Genomic DNA, 18,623 nt, shown 5'->3' with positions numbered 1-18,623 from the left:
CGGTTTAAGAAGCAACTAGAGACCAGTTCCCCTCTTCTATTCTGTGAAGCTGGGCAAATTCTCCCCAGGCACCTGACAGAAATCCAGTAATTTATTCTTTGGAGATTTGTATTAATCTAACATTCTTAAACTAAAGTGGGCTACCAAGATTCCCAGACGGCTGAGAAAACCTATAACAGGAATAACTGAGATCAAGCAAACAGAAAGAAACAACTTGGAGGAAACAGAGACTGCAGGGGAAAGAAAGTTTGAGAAAAACTCAATTCTAGAGACAGAAGACGCTATAAATAAGACACTATAAAAAGGAACATTCATGGAACAAAAGAATAGTCATGGAATTTAAAATAAGAGAGCATAATTCTAAAAAACAAACAAACAATAGATTTACTAGGACATAAAATTTAGGAAATCTCCCAGAAAGATGAAAAATGAAAGAAATAGAAAATAGAAGAGGAAAAAAAAGAAAGCTTGTGTATCTGGTTTAAATTCTTTCTTATTTTCATTATAAATAATGTTTTCAAAAGTCAAACAATAAGGCTTATAACAAAAAAAAATTATCAATTCCCCTATTCATTCTTTCCTAGTTCTTCCTTGGTGATTTTAGAGGCAATCACTTTGGCTTTTTCATCTGTTTCTTGTTGGCATTTACTTAACTATATATGTTTAAATAATATGTGTATTTTGCTATGTTTAGATATATCAATTTGGGGCATAATCTAATTACTCCCTATGATGGTAGCCGAGCATTTTATTCTTATACTCCCATCTCCTCTGCTTTCTCTGCTCCATGATTTCAATGCAGTTGTACTCATTTTTTAGATTAAATCAATATCCAGTGATGTCTATGTTAATATTACTCATAGCTGAACACTATACTATGATTATATCTCCTTTCTTATTTTTTTGCCAAAGTTAATTATTACCATCCTTTTTGTATTGAGGTACAATTTACACACAATAATGTGCACTCATCATTACAATTCAGTGAATTTTAGTAAATTTATAGAGTTGTGCAACTATCATTACAATCTAGCTTTGGAACCTTTCCATCCGTCCAGAAAACTCCCGTGTGTCTGTTTGCAGTCAGTCCCTGCTTTTGCTCCCAGCCCCGGGCAACCACTCATCTGTTTTCTGTCTCTATAAATTTGCCTTTTCTGGAAACTTCATACAAATGGAATCATGCAATATTTAGCCTTTTGTGTCTGGCTTCTTTCACTTAGCATAATATTTTGAGATTCATTATGTTGTACCATGTATCTGTAGTTTGTTCCTTTTTATTGATGAATAGTATTCTATTTTATGGATATACAACACTTTGTTAATCCACTCACCAGTTGATGGATATTTGGATTGTTTCCACTTTGGGCTACTATAAATAATGCTGCTTGAATGAATATATGTGTACAAGTCTTTGTGTGGATGTATGTTTTCATTTCCTTCGGATAAATACCTTGGCATGGAATTGCTGAGTTGTAGAGTAAGCTTATGTGTAACTTCTGAAGAAACAGCTAACCTGTTTTTCAATGTAGCTGTCTTATTTTACATTCACCCAAGCAATGTATGAGAGTTTTAGTAATTTCATATTGTCACCTACACTTGAAATTGTCAGTCTTTTTTTTGTTTAAAGCCATTTTAGTCAGTGTATAGCAGCATCTCACTTTAATTCTCATTTCTCTGATAACTAATTATTTTGAGCATCTTTACCTGGGCTTATTAGTCCATGATTTCTTTGATGAAATTTTTATGCAAATCTGTTACCCACTGTATTAATTTTTTATTGCTGCCATAACAGATTACCACAAATGTGGCTGCTTAAAGTAATATATTTTTATTATCTTACAGTTTCTGTAGGTGAGAAGTCCAGTTGGGCTCAGCTGGGTTTTCCGCTTAGGGTCTCACAAGACTGAAAATACAGTATCAGCAGGACGTATTACTTACTAGATGCTCTGGGAAAGAATCCTCTTTCAAGCTCACTCAGGTTGTCGGCCAAATTCAGTTCCTTGTGGCTGTAGGACCAAGGTCTCTGTTTCCTTGCTAGCTGTCACCCAGGGACTAGTCTTTGCTTCTAAATGCTACCCGAATTCCTTCTCTTTCTTCGTGGCCCCTTCCAGCAAGAGAGAATTGCTTCCCTCTCACACTTTGAATCTCTCTGACTCTATCTTCTCTTTCTAGCTCATCTCTTTGTCTCTAGCTTTTAAGAGCTAGTATGATAGATTGGGACCACTCAGATAATCTAGGATAATATCCTCATTTTCAAATGTGTTACCTTAATTATATCAGCAAAATTCCTTATGCCATGTAATATAATATATTCTGAGATTTGGGGGATTAGAGTATGGAAGTTGCATGGTGGGGGGGGGCGGGGAGGTAGCATGTTGCCTAAAATACCCTTTTTTAAGTGGTTTGTCTTCTTATTACTGAGTTGTATAAGTGCTTTATATATTCTAAATATAAGGCCTTTAGCAAATCTGTCAGAAGTTAGCACACTTTTTTTATAAATGGACAGTAAATATTTTATGTTTGGGGGGTCACATAGAATCTCTTTTGCATATTTTTTTAACAACTTAAAAATATAAAAGCCATTCTTAGCTCATAGATCTTACAAAAATAGGCCATAGGCCACCCTTGAGATGTATAATTTGCAAATATTTTCTCCAAGTTAGTGGCTTTTTTTTGTTTTGTTTCGTTTTGTTTTTTAGGTGAGGCAACCCTTGGCTGACCTCACAGATTGCAAGGATCTTATCAGCTTACAATCCCTTATTTTTTATTTTTATTTTTTTATGCCTACAGCACCTGATCTTCCTAGGTGGTCTCCCATCCAAGTACTAACCAGGCCCAACCCTGCTTAGCTTCCGAGATCAGACGAGATCGGGCTTGTTCGGGGTGGCATGGACGTAGTTTTTTTTTTTAATAAATATTTTCTTGCTGATGTCTTTAGAAGAGTGTGGTGGACAGAATTTAAGATCGTCCTCATAACCCCTGCCTCTGGGTATTATTGTTTTGGTGTAACCTTCCCCTTAAATATGGTGGGATCTATGAATTCCCTTTAACCAATGGAATGTGGCAAAGTTCGTTTCATGTATCCAATTAAATAGCATAGCATCTATCTTGCTAGAGTCTCTCTTTCTCCTGCCAGAGTCTTTCTCTCTCTTTCTCCTTCCTGGCTTTGAAGAAGCAAGCTACCATGAATCCTAGAGCTTCCAGGTACAGGATACTGCCAAGATCACGCAAGTGGTGAAATGGACCTTCTCTAGTTGAATCTCAGTGAGAACTCAACCCTGGCTGACACCTCAGCCTCATAAGACCTTAAGCAGAGAACCCAACTGAGCTATGCTCTAATTTTTGACTCACAGAAATTGTGGAATAATAAGTATATGTTGTTTTAAGCCACTAATTATTATATAGCATGGAAAAGTTAATACAAAGAGCAAATGTCTTTAAGTCCAAATTATTGCTTTTTTTCTCTTTTGATATCATATTTAAGACATCTTTGTCTAACTTAAAGTCACAAAGATTTTCTCCAGTGTTTTCTTCTAGATGTTTTACAATTTTAGTTCCTACATTTAGATTTATCACTATTTTGAGTTAATTTAAATGTAGTGTGAGGTAAGGGTTTAAGTTTTTTTGTTTTTTGTTTTTTTTAAACATATGTGTATCTAATTGTCTCAGCATCATTTGTTGGAAAGATTGTCCTTTCCCCCATCGAACTGCTTTGGCACCTTTGCTAAAATCAATTGACCATAAATGTAAGGGTTTATTCCTGGATTCTCAATTGTTTCATTGACCCATATTTTTATCCTTACCCAAATAGTCCACTCTCTTGATTACCATAGGTTTATGGTAAGATTTATTATTGGGTATTCCAAGTCCTCCAATTTTGTTCTTTTTGAAAATTGCATTGCCTAGTCTAGGTTCTTTGTGAGTCTGTATAATTTTAGGAGCAGCTCATCAACTTCAAAAAAAATAATAAAGTCTCCTGGGATTTTGATAGAGACTATATTGAATCTATAGAGAACTGCCATCTTAACTATTGAATCTTTCAGTCTAGAACATAAAATGTTTCTCTATTTATTTCAATATTAATTTTTCTCAGCAGCATTTTGTAGTTTCCTGTGAATAAGACTTGTACTTCTTTTGTTACATTTATTCTCAGTATTTCATTCTTTTTGATGCTATCAAGAATGGAGTTTCATTTTCCAATTGTTCATTGCCAGAATATAGAAAAATAATTTACTTTTGTATATTTATCTTGTATACTGTGGCATTGAACTCATTTATTAGTTTCAAGATTTTTAATATTTCTTAGAAGTTTCTATACTTAAGATCATGTTGTCTTCAAAAAAAGAGAGTTTTATGTCTTCCTTTTTAATCTATATGCTTTTAATTTCTTTGTCTGGCCTTATTGTACTGACAAGAGTCTCTAGTACACTGATGAACAGAATGGGTGAAAACGGACATCTTTGCCTTATTTTTGATCTTAGGGACAAAACTCTGTCTTTCACAATTAAGTAAAATGTTATCTGTAGATTTTTGTAGATAGCCTTTCTCACATTGAGAAAGTTCCCTGCTATTTCCAATTTATTGAGAGATTTTCTCATTCATAGGAGCTGAATTTTTTTTCAAAATTTTTTCCGTGTTTTTGAGATGATCATATGGTTTTAACTCTTTTATATTAATATGGTATATTAGATTGATTTATTTTCATAATTTAAAATAACTGCGTTTTTGTGATAAATCCCACTTGGTCAGGGGGTACCCTTTCTATATGTTGCTAGATTTCATTTGCTTATTTATTTATTTATTTATTTTGGCTTTTACATCTATATTAAAGGGAGATGTTGATCTGTAGTTTTTTTCTTTTCTTTTATTTATTTACTTTTGCTAATTTTTTTTCCACTCATTTTTGGCAACCATCAGCTTATTCTCTGAATCTATGGGTCCTTTCCTGTTTTGTTCTGTTTGTAATTTTCTTTTTTTGAGATAACTTTACATGGCTGTGGTATCAGGATAATACTAGCCTCACAGCATTGGGAAGTATCTTCTTTTCCTCTATTTCCTAGCAGAATTTGTGAAAGACTGGTATTATTTCTTACTTAAATGTCTGATAGAATTCACTAGTGAAGATATATGGGCCTGGACTTTTCTTTGTGGATTTTTAATCACTAATTTAATTTCTTTACTTGTTGTCTATTCATATATTTTATTGCTTCTTGAGTCAGTTTCAGTAGTTTGTGTCTAAGAAATTGCTTTATCTAAGTTTTCTACTTTTTTTAACACAATATTATTGATAATATTTTCTTATAATTCTTTTAATTTCTTAGAATTGTAATGATGTCCTCTTTCACTATTGAATGTACTAATTTGTGTCTTCTTTTCTTCTTGGTCATACCAGATCAAGGGTCAACACAGTATATATAGCTTAGTGGTCAGCCCATGATTGGCCAAATGTTGCACTCAAACACCTGAAGTTAATAAGGCTTACATCCTGTTCACAGATCTATTTGTTGGTTGAAAGAGCATCCAAATTTCAGGCAGTTGGACTCCTTGATCCTGCTTTACACTCTGTCACGCTCTTTCAAGTCTTCTCTTTGTGGACTCAGTGAAATTAATTTTGGTTTACATCTATGCATGTGGCCTCCCTGTCAGCCAGTGATGTGTGAAGATCTTAGCTAGCTCTATTATGGCTAATTTTTTGCGAATCTACCTGTTAAATTTCTGGTTAGTTCACTAGTCTTCTCCTCATCCCAACCAGGATTACAACCTCAGGCTTGCATTGCATGGCTGTGGCTTTCATTATTCGTTTCCTACTAGATTGCAACTATTACTGGCAATATTTCTGGGTTTTTAGTCTAGCTCCACTCTGGTACGAATATCAAGTGTATTGAGCTGAAGGACTGGATGAGAACAACCCAGGCAAGAATGGCACAGACTTCCACTGTTCGTATTTGAAGTTCAGCAATGTTTTTTTTTTCTTTTGGTTGTTTTTTGTTTTGTTTTGTTTTGTTTTTTGTTTTGTTTTGTTTTGTAATACATGCTTCTCGATTTGTTGTTTTTCCAGAGCCCTGAAAAAAAATTTTTTTTTCGAATGTGTCAAGTTTTATACTTATTTTTGGGGAGAGAAGATTATTCAGCCTTTTCACTTTGCTGTAACTGGAAAGGCTTTCCTAGGCCAACTGCCATCTCAGATACCTGTCTGTTTTCATTTATTTAGTTTTTCCTTATATTTATTGCTAAATGTCCACATGCATGCCAATAGTCAGAATAATTTTTCACCAGCAAAAAATTTCTCTATTTCAACGTTTTATTTTTGGAGTCTTCCTTCCTGAGAACTTCTGCTTTTATCTAGAGTAGAGATTAATCACACCACTATCTTAGGACACCACTTCCTAATTATCCTAGGAATTTCCTTCACCTTTCTCTTGATTCAGATTATCTGTCTTCAGAATCTCAAAACTCTCTTTTTTGGTGTGTGCTCTTATTTTGGTGGAGCACAGTCTCCAGTAGAACTCTTTATTTTTATTTTTTCCTTGATATGCCTACTTCTATAGTCGCACTGCTCGGATCTCTGTATGCTTTCTTCCTCAAAGTGTTGTTTGGTTGGGTGGAATTTTGTTGTTTTGCAAGGAGGACAATGAAATTGGAAATAAATAGCCTAATTGCTAAGGAAATAGAATGAGGAAGGAGAAGAAAAAGACCCAGAAATAGAGTCTTTAGTGCCAATGATTTTAAAATTAGAGTTGCGTTCTTTTGGATAGGACAATTGGCTGTTTCTGGCCTCAGTATGGTTTCAAGACTAAAGCAAAGCATACTCTCAAGGAAGTACATTATACTCTCACTACAGAAACATGAGGATGTTTTTGCTGACGCAAAAATTAACAACTGTCCATCTTAACACATTAGTACAGATCTTTGCCTAAAAAGGAGGTTCGATGTGCAAAGACTAGAATTTTAACAAAACTTAGATTAGTTCTAACAAACAACCCTTGTCAGAAGCATATTCCAAATTTGCTTATCTCAAATCCAATCAAAGGAAAAGAAGACTTTCACAGCTATGGAGACCATAATGGAACCATGTGCCCTAAAATGATAAGACTGGTTGTGTCTTGGAAAAAGAAAATAAGTGAGGCAGTGCCTTTGGCAAATGTTTTTACCCACTCCAGAATTACTGACTTAATGTTTTGAGGCAGGATATGGATGAATTGACAATTATTCTCTTTCTGTACAAGATGCAATTTAGTCCTGACATCACTCTGCAGCCAGCTCTTAGTTTATGAACACTTTTTGAACATTCTAAAGGCTATACTGGACATTTGAAATGGTTTAAAAAAAAAAAGTTTATTTGCTGAGCAAAACTTTAATTAGACAAAACATCTGGGTACCTAAGGTGTAGATGGAGTACCTGCAATGATTAGCCACACATTTATTTCTGCTTCTACAGGGAAACTATACACACAGAACTGAGGCTCATTTTGTCTTCCACTGGACCATAAAGGGGCTGTCTACATCCAATATGAAGATAGTCTTCTGCAGTGAAAGTTATTTTATCAATGCCAGAGATAAATTTATTACCTTTCAAGAGGTTTTTTTCAAGAACTGAAGGTAAAATGTCACGTTCCTAATTATACTTAAAGTTCATTAGATTTCATAAAACATTAAAATGCTTTTTTTTTTGAAGGCTGAACAAATTTTTTGTTGATGATAGAATATATGTTTGCCTGTTTACATTAAAGCAAAGAATATTCTCAAAACCATTTCAGTGGGGGATTTGTTTTGGCCTGCCTCACTTGGAAGATAAGCTGGGTCCATATAAGTGAAGTAAATCATTACCTTTAAGACAATAGTTAGCATGTGTAACCATGAAGTCTTAGACAACCTGCAAAGTCAACTGGGCTCATTAACTCCCAAATATTTACAAAGTACTGGGCCAAACAACAAATGGACAATGAAGAGGCCAAGGCCTGCCTAACTTTATGATTAAGTCAACTTTTTTCCTTTTATTTAATCTTATAATACTGTGTACCTCTTCCTCATAAAACTTTCCATGATTGCAGTTTTAAATTTTTAATGGTCTTTTTGATGTGTCAACTTAGTTACAATCCCCATTGTTCATTCATAAACTAACCTAGGTGTTGCTATGATGGTATTTTGTAGATATGATTCAAGTACATAATCAGTTGAATTTAAGTAAGGGAGATTATCCAAGATAATCTGGGTTGGACCTGATTCATTCAGTTGAAATACTTTAGAAGCCAAGCTGAGGGTTCTCTAAAGAAGAAATTTCTATGTGTGGACAGCAGCATTAGCCCATGCCTGAGACTCCAGGCTGCACCTTCCAATTGCTCGCCTTACTAATTTCAGACTTGCCTAGCTATCTAACATAACCGAGTGAGCCAACTCCTTGCAATAAATTTCTTAATATATATCTTCTACTGGTTCTACCCCTCTGGATGAACCCTGACTTTTATAACATTGTGTGATTCTTGGGTCAATATGTTTTACTCTCTGAACTGTAAAGTTCATGAAGACAGACAATGTACTATTTTTATTTATGTATTTATTTATTTGCCAGTCATTGTGTCCTGTTGTGTATCTAGTGCCTAGCTTACAAAACTGACTCAAAAAATGCTTGCTGAAGGAGTAAAGATCTATAGATTTCTGTATTTTTAACTAAAAAAAAACCCCTTAATAGAACTGTCTTGAAAGCCCAATGAAAGTATGGAACAAGAGGTCAAAAAGGCTTCTTTCCACCTTGACTGTGGCTGTACCATTATTCTCATACATAGGACTAAATTCAAGAAGAGTCAATAACTGAAAAAATAATTATTTACCAAGTACTTGTTCTGTGCCAGACACCATGCTAAATGCTATACATACATCATCTCTTTAATCCTTAAAATAACCTTGGGTGGTAAGGATTATTATTCCCACTTATAAACAGGAAACTGAGAGACAGAACAATTAGGAAATTCATTTGAGATCACAGAGACAGCAAATGATGAACTAGGATTGAATCAGGTGTGTACCTCTAAAGTCAATGTTTTGCTATTTCACCTCCTTCTGAAGTTTGGAGACCCAGGGTCTTTGAGAACACATTAATAAAAATTTGGATGGTGTTCATTCTTCAACATTCCCATTAATTCATGAATCAAATGTCCCTGGTATGTACCTGGTTTCTGCTGAAATTGTTAATGGCATTTCTTTTCACTACCAGAAGTGTTCTAGTTTGGGTGTTAAATGATATGTTCCCTCTACATATATAAGAATGTGTCCTGTGTATAAAAAGGAATTGAGACAAACTGTGTCTCTGTCATGATTCCACTGGGCCCAAGACAGCAGCAATACAAAACCAGAATCTTCTCTGCTTTTCTCCACCTCATTAGATCAAGTCTGACAGCCACATCTCCAGGGGACCTACACATTCACGTGCATCTGTAAAGGGGGAAAATAGTATTTTCCAAACACAATTCCAATAAGCAGAATATGAGGCTGTGACTTTTGACCTTTGAAATGACCTCACTGAATTCCACTACCTAAACATCATCACCTTGAACGAATGATTCCCCCAGTCCTGACTTCCTGTGAAAATCTAATCCTGACAGTCCTGATCACCTTTCAGAGCAACTTTCTCTGGGCTAAGCTAGAAAAGCATAGGTTTTCACTCCCAGGAAACCCAGCAGTTGCTTGAAAAAGGGGCAGCCCCTCAAAATTATCAAGATCATCTAATGTGTTGGGGATGTGAGGTCAACTAAGCTCACTTTACAGTGAATTTCACAAGCCAGTGCATGGTGTTCTAAGATTATTAAAAATAACTCAGAGAAGAAAAAGAGACATGGAAATGAAGTAAAAATTGGAAAACATTCAGTGGAAGCATAGAAAAATATATTGTAGGGAATGAAGCCAAAAGAAAGTGGTATTTTAATTGACTATTTATAGATTAGCTGTTTATTTTTAAAGCAAATATAAATTAAAGACCCTCTTCTCGTGAAGGTACCAAGGAAAACCTAAGATTGAAAAGATGTAAACACAAATAATCTACTTTTAAATCTGGGTCATTGTATATCTTTCTCTGTGGATGAACAATGGCTTAAGAAAAAATATTTATCATATTAATAGCAAATGTTTTCGCAACTTCAAATATGTTCCAAGTAGCTTTAATTAAATTCAGATCTTCAAACACAGTTCTGTTCTTCTAATACCAATGAAAGAAATAGTCTGTAGGATATATAACAGTAACGTGTTTTGGTCTTTCCTACCAGGAAAAGTACATTTTTTTCTGGTCTTAAAATAAGCTTATTACTGGTTTTCTTATAAGGGTCAAAAAAAAAAAATCCACAAAATATCAGCCTAAACAGAAAACACATTCTCTCCCTGACACTGACTGGAGCAGTAGCACAGGTCTGCATGCTTGCGTGTGCATGTGTACGCGTGCATACGTGTTGTGTATGTGATATATGTGTTACGTTGCTGCTTTCCTAGAAGATTTTTTCATCCTCTCTACTTACAATATTTTCTCTAAATATTAACAAAATCAGGGAACTAGTCCTGATGAAGGCTAGCTCATAATGATATTAAGTTGCAATCTAACAAGCAATTAGAGCTTAAAGAATAATACTGTGGTCAAGTCACAAAACATATTTAATAAAAAAATTTAAACTTACTACTGTGGCATTTACCTTTGTTATTTTTGTTATTTATATACTCCGAATTGGAATAAATATCAACATTTCTTTATAAATATGGTCTTAATGAAAAATTATGGCTCATGATTATACTCTTGCCAAGTTGGGATTCATGGTTTACTTTTATGTCTTGGCGTTCATAAGAAAAGAAAAACTATATATGAGGTTATTTGAAATCTTCCTTTCTTATTAATAACTTCTTTCTAAAGTATGTAATTTTTTTATTAATATTAGAATAATTGTTCATAACTTTTCCTAAATCTCACCTCAAAATGTTTTGGAACATTAGGCAGAAAAGAAGATGAAATGACTTCAACAAATGACTGACTAATAAGCATTGATTGTAAACCTCCAAAACAGTGAGCAGTGTACCAAGACCCCAGCATGTAATACTGGACCTGCCGTCTAGGGCAGTGGTGGGCAAACTACTGCCCAAGGACCAAATGTAACCTGGGGTCTATTTTCGTACAGCTCTCTACTTAAATAGTTTTTATATTTTTAAAGAGCAAACAAGTCAAAAAAGAATATGCAACAGAGACAGTTTGTGGCCTTTTACAGCATTTTGCCAACCCTTGGTCTAGAAGGTCACAGTATCATCAGGGAAATGAGATTTGTATATATCTAATAATTGGTGCTAATATATAGAATGGACTGAAGGTAAGGTAGGATTTCAGAGCCAAAATTATTAGGGAAAGTACCTGCAAAAGATTGCCTCTGGAACTTTCTTGTGGTCATAAGTGATCTGGAGATCTTGTAGCCACGTGGATTCTAATTCAGCATATCTAGGACAGGCTCAAGGTTCTGCACTGGTGATACTCAGGTTGCTCTTCCACATAGCGAGGACTTAGAAGACAGGGAGAGTTCGAAGATGTGCAGAATAGTAAAGGGGCTGCCTGTTGATGCAATTAGAAGACACGGTAATAGGCTTAGGAAAATAGTCCAATAACAGAATAAAGGTACTTGTGTTTTCCATACCTTTCTGTCAATGAGATGACAACCCCAAGGGCCTGGTTTTTCCCAACATTGTCACTCAGATTACTGATACTAGACCAAAGCCAAAAAAAAAAAAAATAGTTCTCTACCTTTATATGAATTACACCATTTTTCCAATAGTCTGAAAGACATGAAAAGCCTTGTTGAAAGGAAAATTTTCTTATGCTAGAAACTGAATTAATATGAGCAGAGTTAGTTTTATAATATAGATTTTGTAATTTAACTAACTTCTCTCCTATATTTTTTTTTACATTCAAATTGATCTAAAATATTATTTAAAACTTTAACACGTTTTAAACACTGTAATTTCATTCCTCAACAATCCAAAGCCATTTTCAGCTCAGGCCAGAGTATTCTGCACAAATAACCACTCACCAAAAGAATCGTTTGTATCTAGGACACTTCAAGCATCCCTAAGCATGCATTTGGCTGAGCAAACCTAAACACCATAAACGGCTGTAAAAATTTTAAGACTGTTTTTACTGAAAAATAAAGAAATTTGTAATAGTCTCAGATACAGTGTAACAGTGTTTTAAGTTAAAATTGTGGTGACAGAGGATATGATATGAATACTGCTGCTTGAAGAGTCAAGGACAATCTTTAAAATCAGGCCATCTTCTTGGTATTCATAAAAGCAAAAACACAGAGATAATGACTAGATTTCATTACAACCAGGGAAAAGAAAGTTATTAACCCTAAATAAGACATTTTTCCCCCCAAAGCTCCATTTAATTTTTCCCCCCAAAGCTCCATTTAAAGCAGTAGAAAAAAATGTCTTTGCAAATTACTTCTTTGACACCTGTAGCCATTATTCCTGGGCAGATATAGGCCCGATGGTGGTTGGTACCTGAAATGATCGGTGAATGGGGTTGAATTAGTGGTACTGCTAAGTGATACCTACAGAAAGCACAGTGTGCAAAAATATGGCTCACGTCAGAATTGAGTAACCTGCTTTGCTTCCTTCTTCCTACCAACATCCACAGACTGATCTCTCAAGGGTCATTTACTTAAAAAGGGTCCCTTCCAATCACAGAGCTCCCTTTCCCAGCCACCTTCTAATTTCTCAGCCCTAGAAAATTGCCCCAGGCTTTTTTTTTTTCCTTTCACATGTACAGCCTGGCTTTATCTTTAAGCCTGAAACCTATAGTATAGGACTCTCTAGGTCCAGTTCTGAGCTCAATCACTGAATTGAGAGGCTTCAAATTAATGAAAGGTTTGAAAAATAGGTAAGATGAGGAAATGTTGACAGAACTGAGGTTACTTAAACTGGAGAAAGAAGAATGACAGGTCAGAAAATCAGTGGTGTATTGAGCCAGCTCATACTAGCTCTTAAGAGCTGATGGTTAAACTTCTAGGAATTTTGCAAGCTGATTTTTAAACACAACCGTTAATCAAAATTACATAGACTTACATATTACAAACAAAAGTAACACAAAGTAGCACAAGAAAACTTCTAGGGGTGATGGATATGTTCATTATCTTGATTGTGGTGAAGATTTCAGGAAGTATATTTGGTCCTGTAGGGTGACTTCTACAACACAGCAAATCTTATTTTTTCTATTATCAAATTTTAATGTAAGATTTAACACGAGACCATTCTTAATAATTATAATCTTCACTCTTCTCATGGTAACTATTCTTATATAGAAAGTGGTAGAAATTTAGAGTCTCTGTTTTAGAATATGGAAGCATGAACTCTGCTGATCACTGTCATGTGCCATTGAGAGCTCATCTGATGACTACAGGTTCATAGCACAGTTGGGAACCTCTCCAACATATGCAACAGTTCAGATATAGGAGCTGAAAAGGTAAATGGCATGACTGATCCAAAGTTTGAGGCCAGAAGGAAAGTGTATTAGCGGGTTGAAAAAATGAGGAAATGGTGAAAAGTGGTAACATAAAAGCTGAAATGTCATCTTGGAATATGGGTTGGAAAGGCGAACAAATATAGACTATATTTTCTAATTTTTTAGAAAATTATATATTTTCTAATAGTGAGGCAAGAAATGTAAAACAAAAGAAACAAAAAGGTGATTTCAGATGACAGCCAGTGCCCACTATAAATTGTCTTTCAAATAAATCACTAAAATAATTTAGTTCCCAACTCCATCTTTAAATAGGATTCTCTAACCTTTTATTTTGAACTTTTCAAAATAAAACTCCTTTAACTTATTATAAAAACATCTCAAATCATCTATAACTATGATTTTGCCAAAACTTAAAATAATCATCTGTCATTAAGAATGGCTTTGACATCATTTAAAATAAAAGCATTTTGCAGCTGGCATTTCTCTATTCCCAATTCGTACCCTCCATTAAAAATTAAGAAACAATTAGTCTATACCTTTGATCCCAAGCTTTGTTTTAGTTCAGCTTTTGTGGATGTAAGGAATACAGATTAACTGGCATTAGCTAGCTCAAGGAGAGGAAGTTTACTACAAAGGATTTGCATTGAGAGAGAAAAGGAAACGACTGGAATCACAGTAGAACCTGGCCTTAGGGACATTGGAGCTGAATGGCTGCTCAGTTTCTATAGATGTTCATTCCAATGGTCCTGTCAGTGTAACACTGCTGCTTCTTTCTGTTCCACTATCATCAGGCTCCCTCATAGTTTCTGGACCTTCATGGTTTTGCACAAGGCCCTCTAGCAGATTCTTACTTCAGACCTCCAAGAGGAAATATGATTGTCTCCATGTACCTTTTTTGTGACAGTTGGAGGTAGAGAATCAGCCTATAGAGTGGTTCCCAAAATCTGGTGTCCATCTCTAGTCCATTCAGTTTTACCTGCTTGGGGCCCACCTGGTAAGATCAAAGTCACTTAGGCAGCAGAGGCTCTTGATGCAGTTCCCTCAGAAGAGGGCTGGGCATAGGAGGTGATTTTAATTACAATAGCAAGTAGGTCAGGACTGAGAAAAAATAGGCCCAGTATTTATCCAGGTGCATTTTGGGATATATTTTAGAAACACAGTAACAAGACTGTAAAAAAATCATCTACCTCTTTTATTGCCTGTTCAGATTCCACCAACTGTACCCTGATAGATTTGGAGCAGGGGCAGGGCTCTGTATACATGGTGTGCTATATAACAGCACATTATGACTTTTTTTTCTTGAAACAAAGACTTTTCACAATTAGGCAAAGATCCAGCAGATAGTATCATTATTATGTAAGTGACAAGGCAATCACTTTACAAAAAAAATCTTTAACTGTCTCAATATTTTGCTTAAAAAACACTATGAAGTTTATGCAAATAAACAAGTAAGAGTTTAACTTTTGTTTACTAAAAAGTTTTTTGTTTTATTAAGTCTTATATGTACATATTATTCAAATGCTAAGTTCTGAATGCTAAAGTTTTGGTGCTTTTAATTATATCATATTCAAACGTCTATAAGACTTACCTTTTATTTATTTAGAACATTTACCAAGGAGTTAATTGTACTGTACTTATTTAAGAGTTATATTCAGGAAGTACATTTAACTTGAACTACATTAGAACTGTAACAGATTGTGTGAATTAAGCAACTTACAAGCTAAAACTTATGATAGCTTCCTGCCACATAACGATTACGATTACAGCCATCCTGGGTGTGCTAAGGTGAAAACACGCCTCTGTTCTTTGGGCTCGAGTTGTTCCTTTTCACAATGGTTACTTAGGTACTATAGAATTTAGACAGTTATGGGAAATTATTCACTGTTATTTTATTTGCAGTATTAATATGTTTTAAAGATTACCACATGGTTATTACTCCTATAGGTATTATTAAATTCTTAAAACTTTAACTATTTTCTAAGTGTGAGTGGGTATTTTTCAGGGTAAATTAAGTCTTTTAGACAGCTCTGATGCCATCTATTGAATAAAGTGTTGCAGTGGACATTTGACTTTTTTCTTCTGCTTCTGGGATTCTTGGTCAGTTGAGAGATAGGAGAAATCTCCAAGAGAAATAACAGTATATCTATTAATTTAGACAAGTGGAAGTTCAAGTAGTTAATTTGAATTTTAAGAGATGAAACCTCCCAAGCAGTTATATCCAGTTATAAACATATAAAACTAAATAATTGTTTTGAAATATGTAGATGAAAAACAATCATGGCAAGGGAAATAGTAGAAAATCAAGGACTGAGGAAAAAGGATGGAATTATTTGGTTACAATGGTTGGCATAGTTGCTAGAACTGAACCTCAAATTTAGTTGTAGGATTCCTGTCAACCAAACTGAAGAATGAAAACAGTAAATTACAAGGAATAAATACATATTGGTTGTTCTGCAGAAATGAAAATTTTGCCTTACATTAAAATTTTTAAATGTTTTTATTAATATGTATACAGAAAAGTATACAAAACAACATGTTTAGCTAGATGAATTATCACAAAATAACAACTAGAACAAGACAATGAACAAAGCCAACGCATCGGATATATCCCCTCCCTCTGTCCCTTTCTAATCATTGTTCTTCTCCCCTCCCCGAAATAACAATTATCCTGACTTTTCTGGTAACCACTTCCTGGATTGTTCTTTATAGTTTAATTTTGCCTGTTGAAATTTATGTTAATAGAATTATATAGTATTCTGGAGGAAGAAGCGGAGATCTGGTCTCTTTTGCTCAACTTTATGAGATTTTTCTACATAGTTATAAGGAGCTGTAGTTTTTTCATTTTCATTACTATATGACATCTGTTGAACAAATACAGTTCAATATATCTAGCCACTATACTGTTAAATGACCTTCGGTTTGCTTCCAATTTGGAGTTTGAATTTTACTAAAAGCATTTTTATAAAAGGTATCTTGATGCACAAGTCCATGCATTTCCACTGGTTATATTCCTAGGAGTGCGGTTACTAGATCAAAAACTATTTTCTGAAGTGGTTGTACCAAGTTATATTCTCACCAGCAGCACACGACAGTTCCCATTGGTCGAGTCCTCTGGTTCTGGGTCTCTCACAGGCCAGTAGTCAAAGCTGGGGCTGTGGTCTCATGTCTGGTTCACTTCCATAGTACCCCTTTTGTCAGTCTTGTTAAGTTTAGCCAATCAAATGGCTGTAGAAGAGTATCACATTGTGGTTTTAATTTTCATTTTCCTCATTATAAATGAGTTTGAGCCCCTTTCCACAAGTTTGTCGATTATTTAGATTATTTTGGAGAGCGTGCTAAAGTATGTGACCCATTCTTCTTATTGGTGGTCATTCATTTTCTTAATGACTTATATCAGTTCTTCATATACTTTGCACATGGGCCCTTAATTTTATCTCTTGTAAAGATCTTGTCCAATCTGTACTTTGCTTTTCATTCTTTAATGTTGTCTTTGGATAAAGAGATCTTATATTATCAATTTAATGTGGTCAAATTTATAATTATTTTCTTTACGGTTCGTGAGCTTTTTGTTCAATTTAAAATTAATTCTCTGTCACAAAGACAATTTATATCAACTTCCAGAATTATTTTATCTCTTTCAATATATAATCAATTGGCATTTGATTTGGGGATATGAAGTAGAGGTTAACTTTCTTTTTCCACGTGAATTTCAAATTGACCAAGCTGTTTATTATTGAAATTTCCTTTCCCACTGCTCAGGAGTGTTGTCTTCATCTTAAAGCAAGTGTACCTAAAGCTCTGTTTCTGAGCTTTCTATTTTATTTCTTTCATCTATTTGTCTATCTTTCCCCCATTGTTACACTGTCTTAATTAGCATAATTTTGTAAGTTCTTGATACCTGGTAAACATTCAATTTCATTATTCTTCAAGAGTTTCTTGGATATTTTTACTCCTTTGCATTTCCACATACATTTTCGAATAAACGTCATATTACACGCGTGCACGCACGGACACACACACATCCTACTGTGATTATGAATAGATTTGCACTGACTCTATTGATCAGTTTGAGAACTTATTGTAACAAAATATTCCGGCAACCCATGAATTATAATTCATTTATTTAGATGCTCAGTTTCTTTCAAAAATATTTCATAATTCCTTCTGTAGTGGTGTAATCTTTGGTTAAATTTATTCCTAGTTATTTGATATCTTGTATGCTATTATAAATTGTATTTCTTTAAAATGTTAATGTTGTTACTAATCTACTGAAACACAATTGATCTTTGAATATTGACTTTGTTTCGGCTACCGTAACAAAGCCGAATTTAATAATTTTCCTACTTTTTTTAAATTTTTCTATGCACACATCTATGAAAAAAGTTTTATTGCTTCCTTCCTAATCTATACGGTTTATTTCTTCTTCTCGAAAATACTAAAACACAATAATCGGAATGAGTAATTTATAATTCTTGTTGCAAATTCAATAAAAAGATGCCAGTGAATTCGATCTTTTTTCACTTCGCATGCTCTCACTGTCAGTTACTATGGACACAACTAGGAACAACACACTACCCCTTACACTCCTTTTCAATCCGGACGAATCTGAGCAGAGCCCAGCAGGATCCGCGGCGAGTTGAGGAAACGCGCGGCATAAGCACGCCGACCGAACCGCCCCCTCGCCCGGACGCAGCCAATCAGCGGCCCCCTCTTACCAGCGCGCCTCCGGCAAAAATGGCGGCGGCCGTTAGCGCCGAGTCCCGCGTCTAACTCCATTTCTCTGCTTCTCCCGTGCAAAATGTGAAAGGAGAAACGGCTGGTGGAGGGGGTCCTGGGCAATGAGTCGGCGAAGAAAACATGGAGACAGCCCTGGCCTGAAGAGCACGCTACGCAAAGCGGCGGCCGCTGAGGACTGCAGCTCGGTGGTCGAGCCAGGGAAGAGGCGGCTTAGGTCGGCCCGCGAATCCGGGCTCTACGAGGTCGCAGAGGGTCCTATCCGGCCCATGCCTCAGCAAGAGCAGCCTCCAGCAGCCGCTTCGGGCAGTAAAAGTAACCCCGAGGGTGAGACGTGGGCAGCGCGGCCTCTCTTGGCTTTGGCACTGTAGCCCCACATCCCAGCTTGCCACTGGGAAACCTGGGGTGG

General features: G+C 35.3%; 1 protein-coding gene, 1 long non-coding RNA gene and 1 pseudogene across 4 annotated transcripts in view; 1 reads left to right on the top strand and 2 right to left on the bottom strand.

Moving 5' to 3' along the window:
• LOC112477908 overlaps positions 1–18,623 on the bottom strand; it is a 23,192-nt gene that overhangs the window by 3,532 nt on the left and 1,037 nt on the right. Inside the window, exons 1-2 of one of the 2 annotated variants that reach the window (XR_003045666.1) lie at positions 18,196–18,306; positions 11,378–11,572 (exon numbers count right to left, since the gene is read on the bottom strand). This is a non-coding gene — a long non-coding RNA (uncharacterized LOC112477908). Of the gene's footprint in view, positions 1–11,377; positions 11,573–18,195; positions 18,307–18,623 lie in introns of those variants that run through there. The other variant, XR_003045665.1, reaches the window with a different exon arrangement.
• On the bottom strand, positions 2,782–2,900 carry LOC112478129 (annotated as a pseudogene).
• ETAA1 (ETAA1, ATR kinase activator) overlaps positions 18,181–18,623 on the top strand; it is a 13,080-nt gene continuing 12,637 nt past the window's right edge. For both annotated transcript variants that reach the window (XR_003045664.1, XM_025045160.1), the window contains exon 1: positions 18,181–18,541. Coding sequence is in view for 1 of the 2 variants with exons in the window: in XM_025045160.1 (XP_024900928.1) it covers positions 18,319–18,541 (223 nt within the window). In the remaining variant the exon portion in view is untranslated. The remainder of the gene's footprint in view (positions 18,542–18,623) is intronic.

The sequence above is a fragment of the Pteropus alecto genome, unplaced genomic scaffold, assembly GCF_000325575.1.
Source record: "Pteropus alecto unplaced genomic scaffold, ASM32557v1 scaffold131, whole genome shotgun sequence".
Taxonomy (NCBI): Eukaryota; Metazoa; Chordata; class Mammalia; order Chiroptera; family Pteropodidae; genus Pteropus; species Pteropus alecto.
This window is presented reverse-complemented; position numbering and strand designations above follow the sequence as displayed.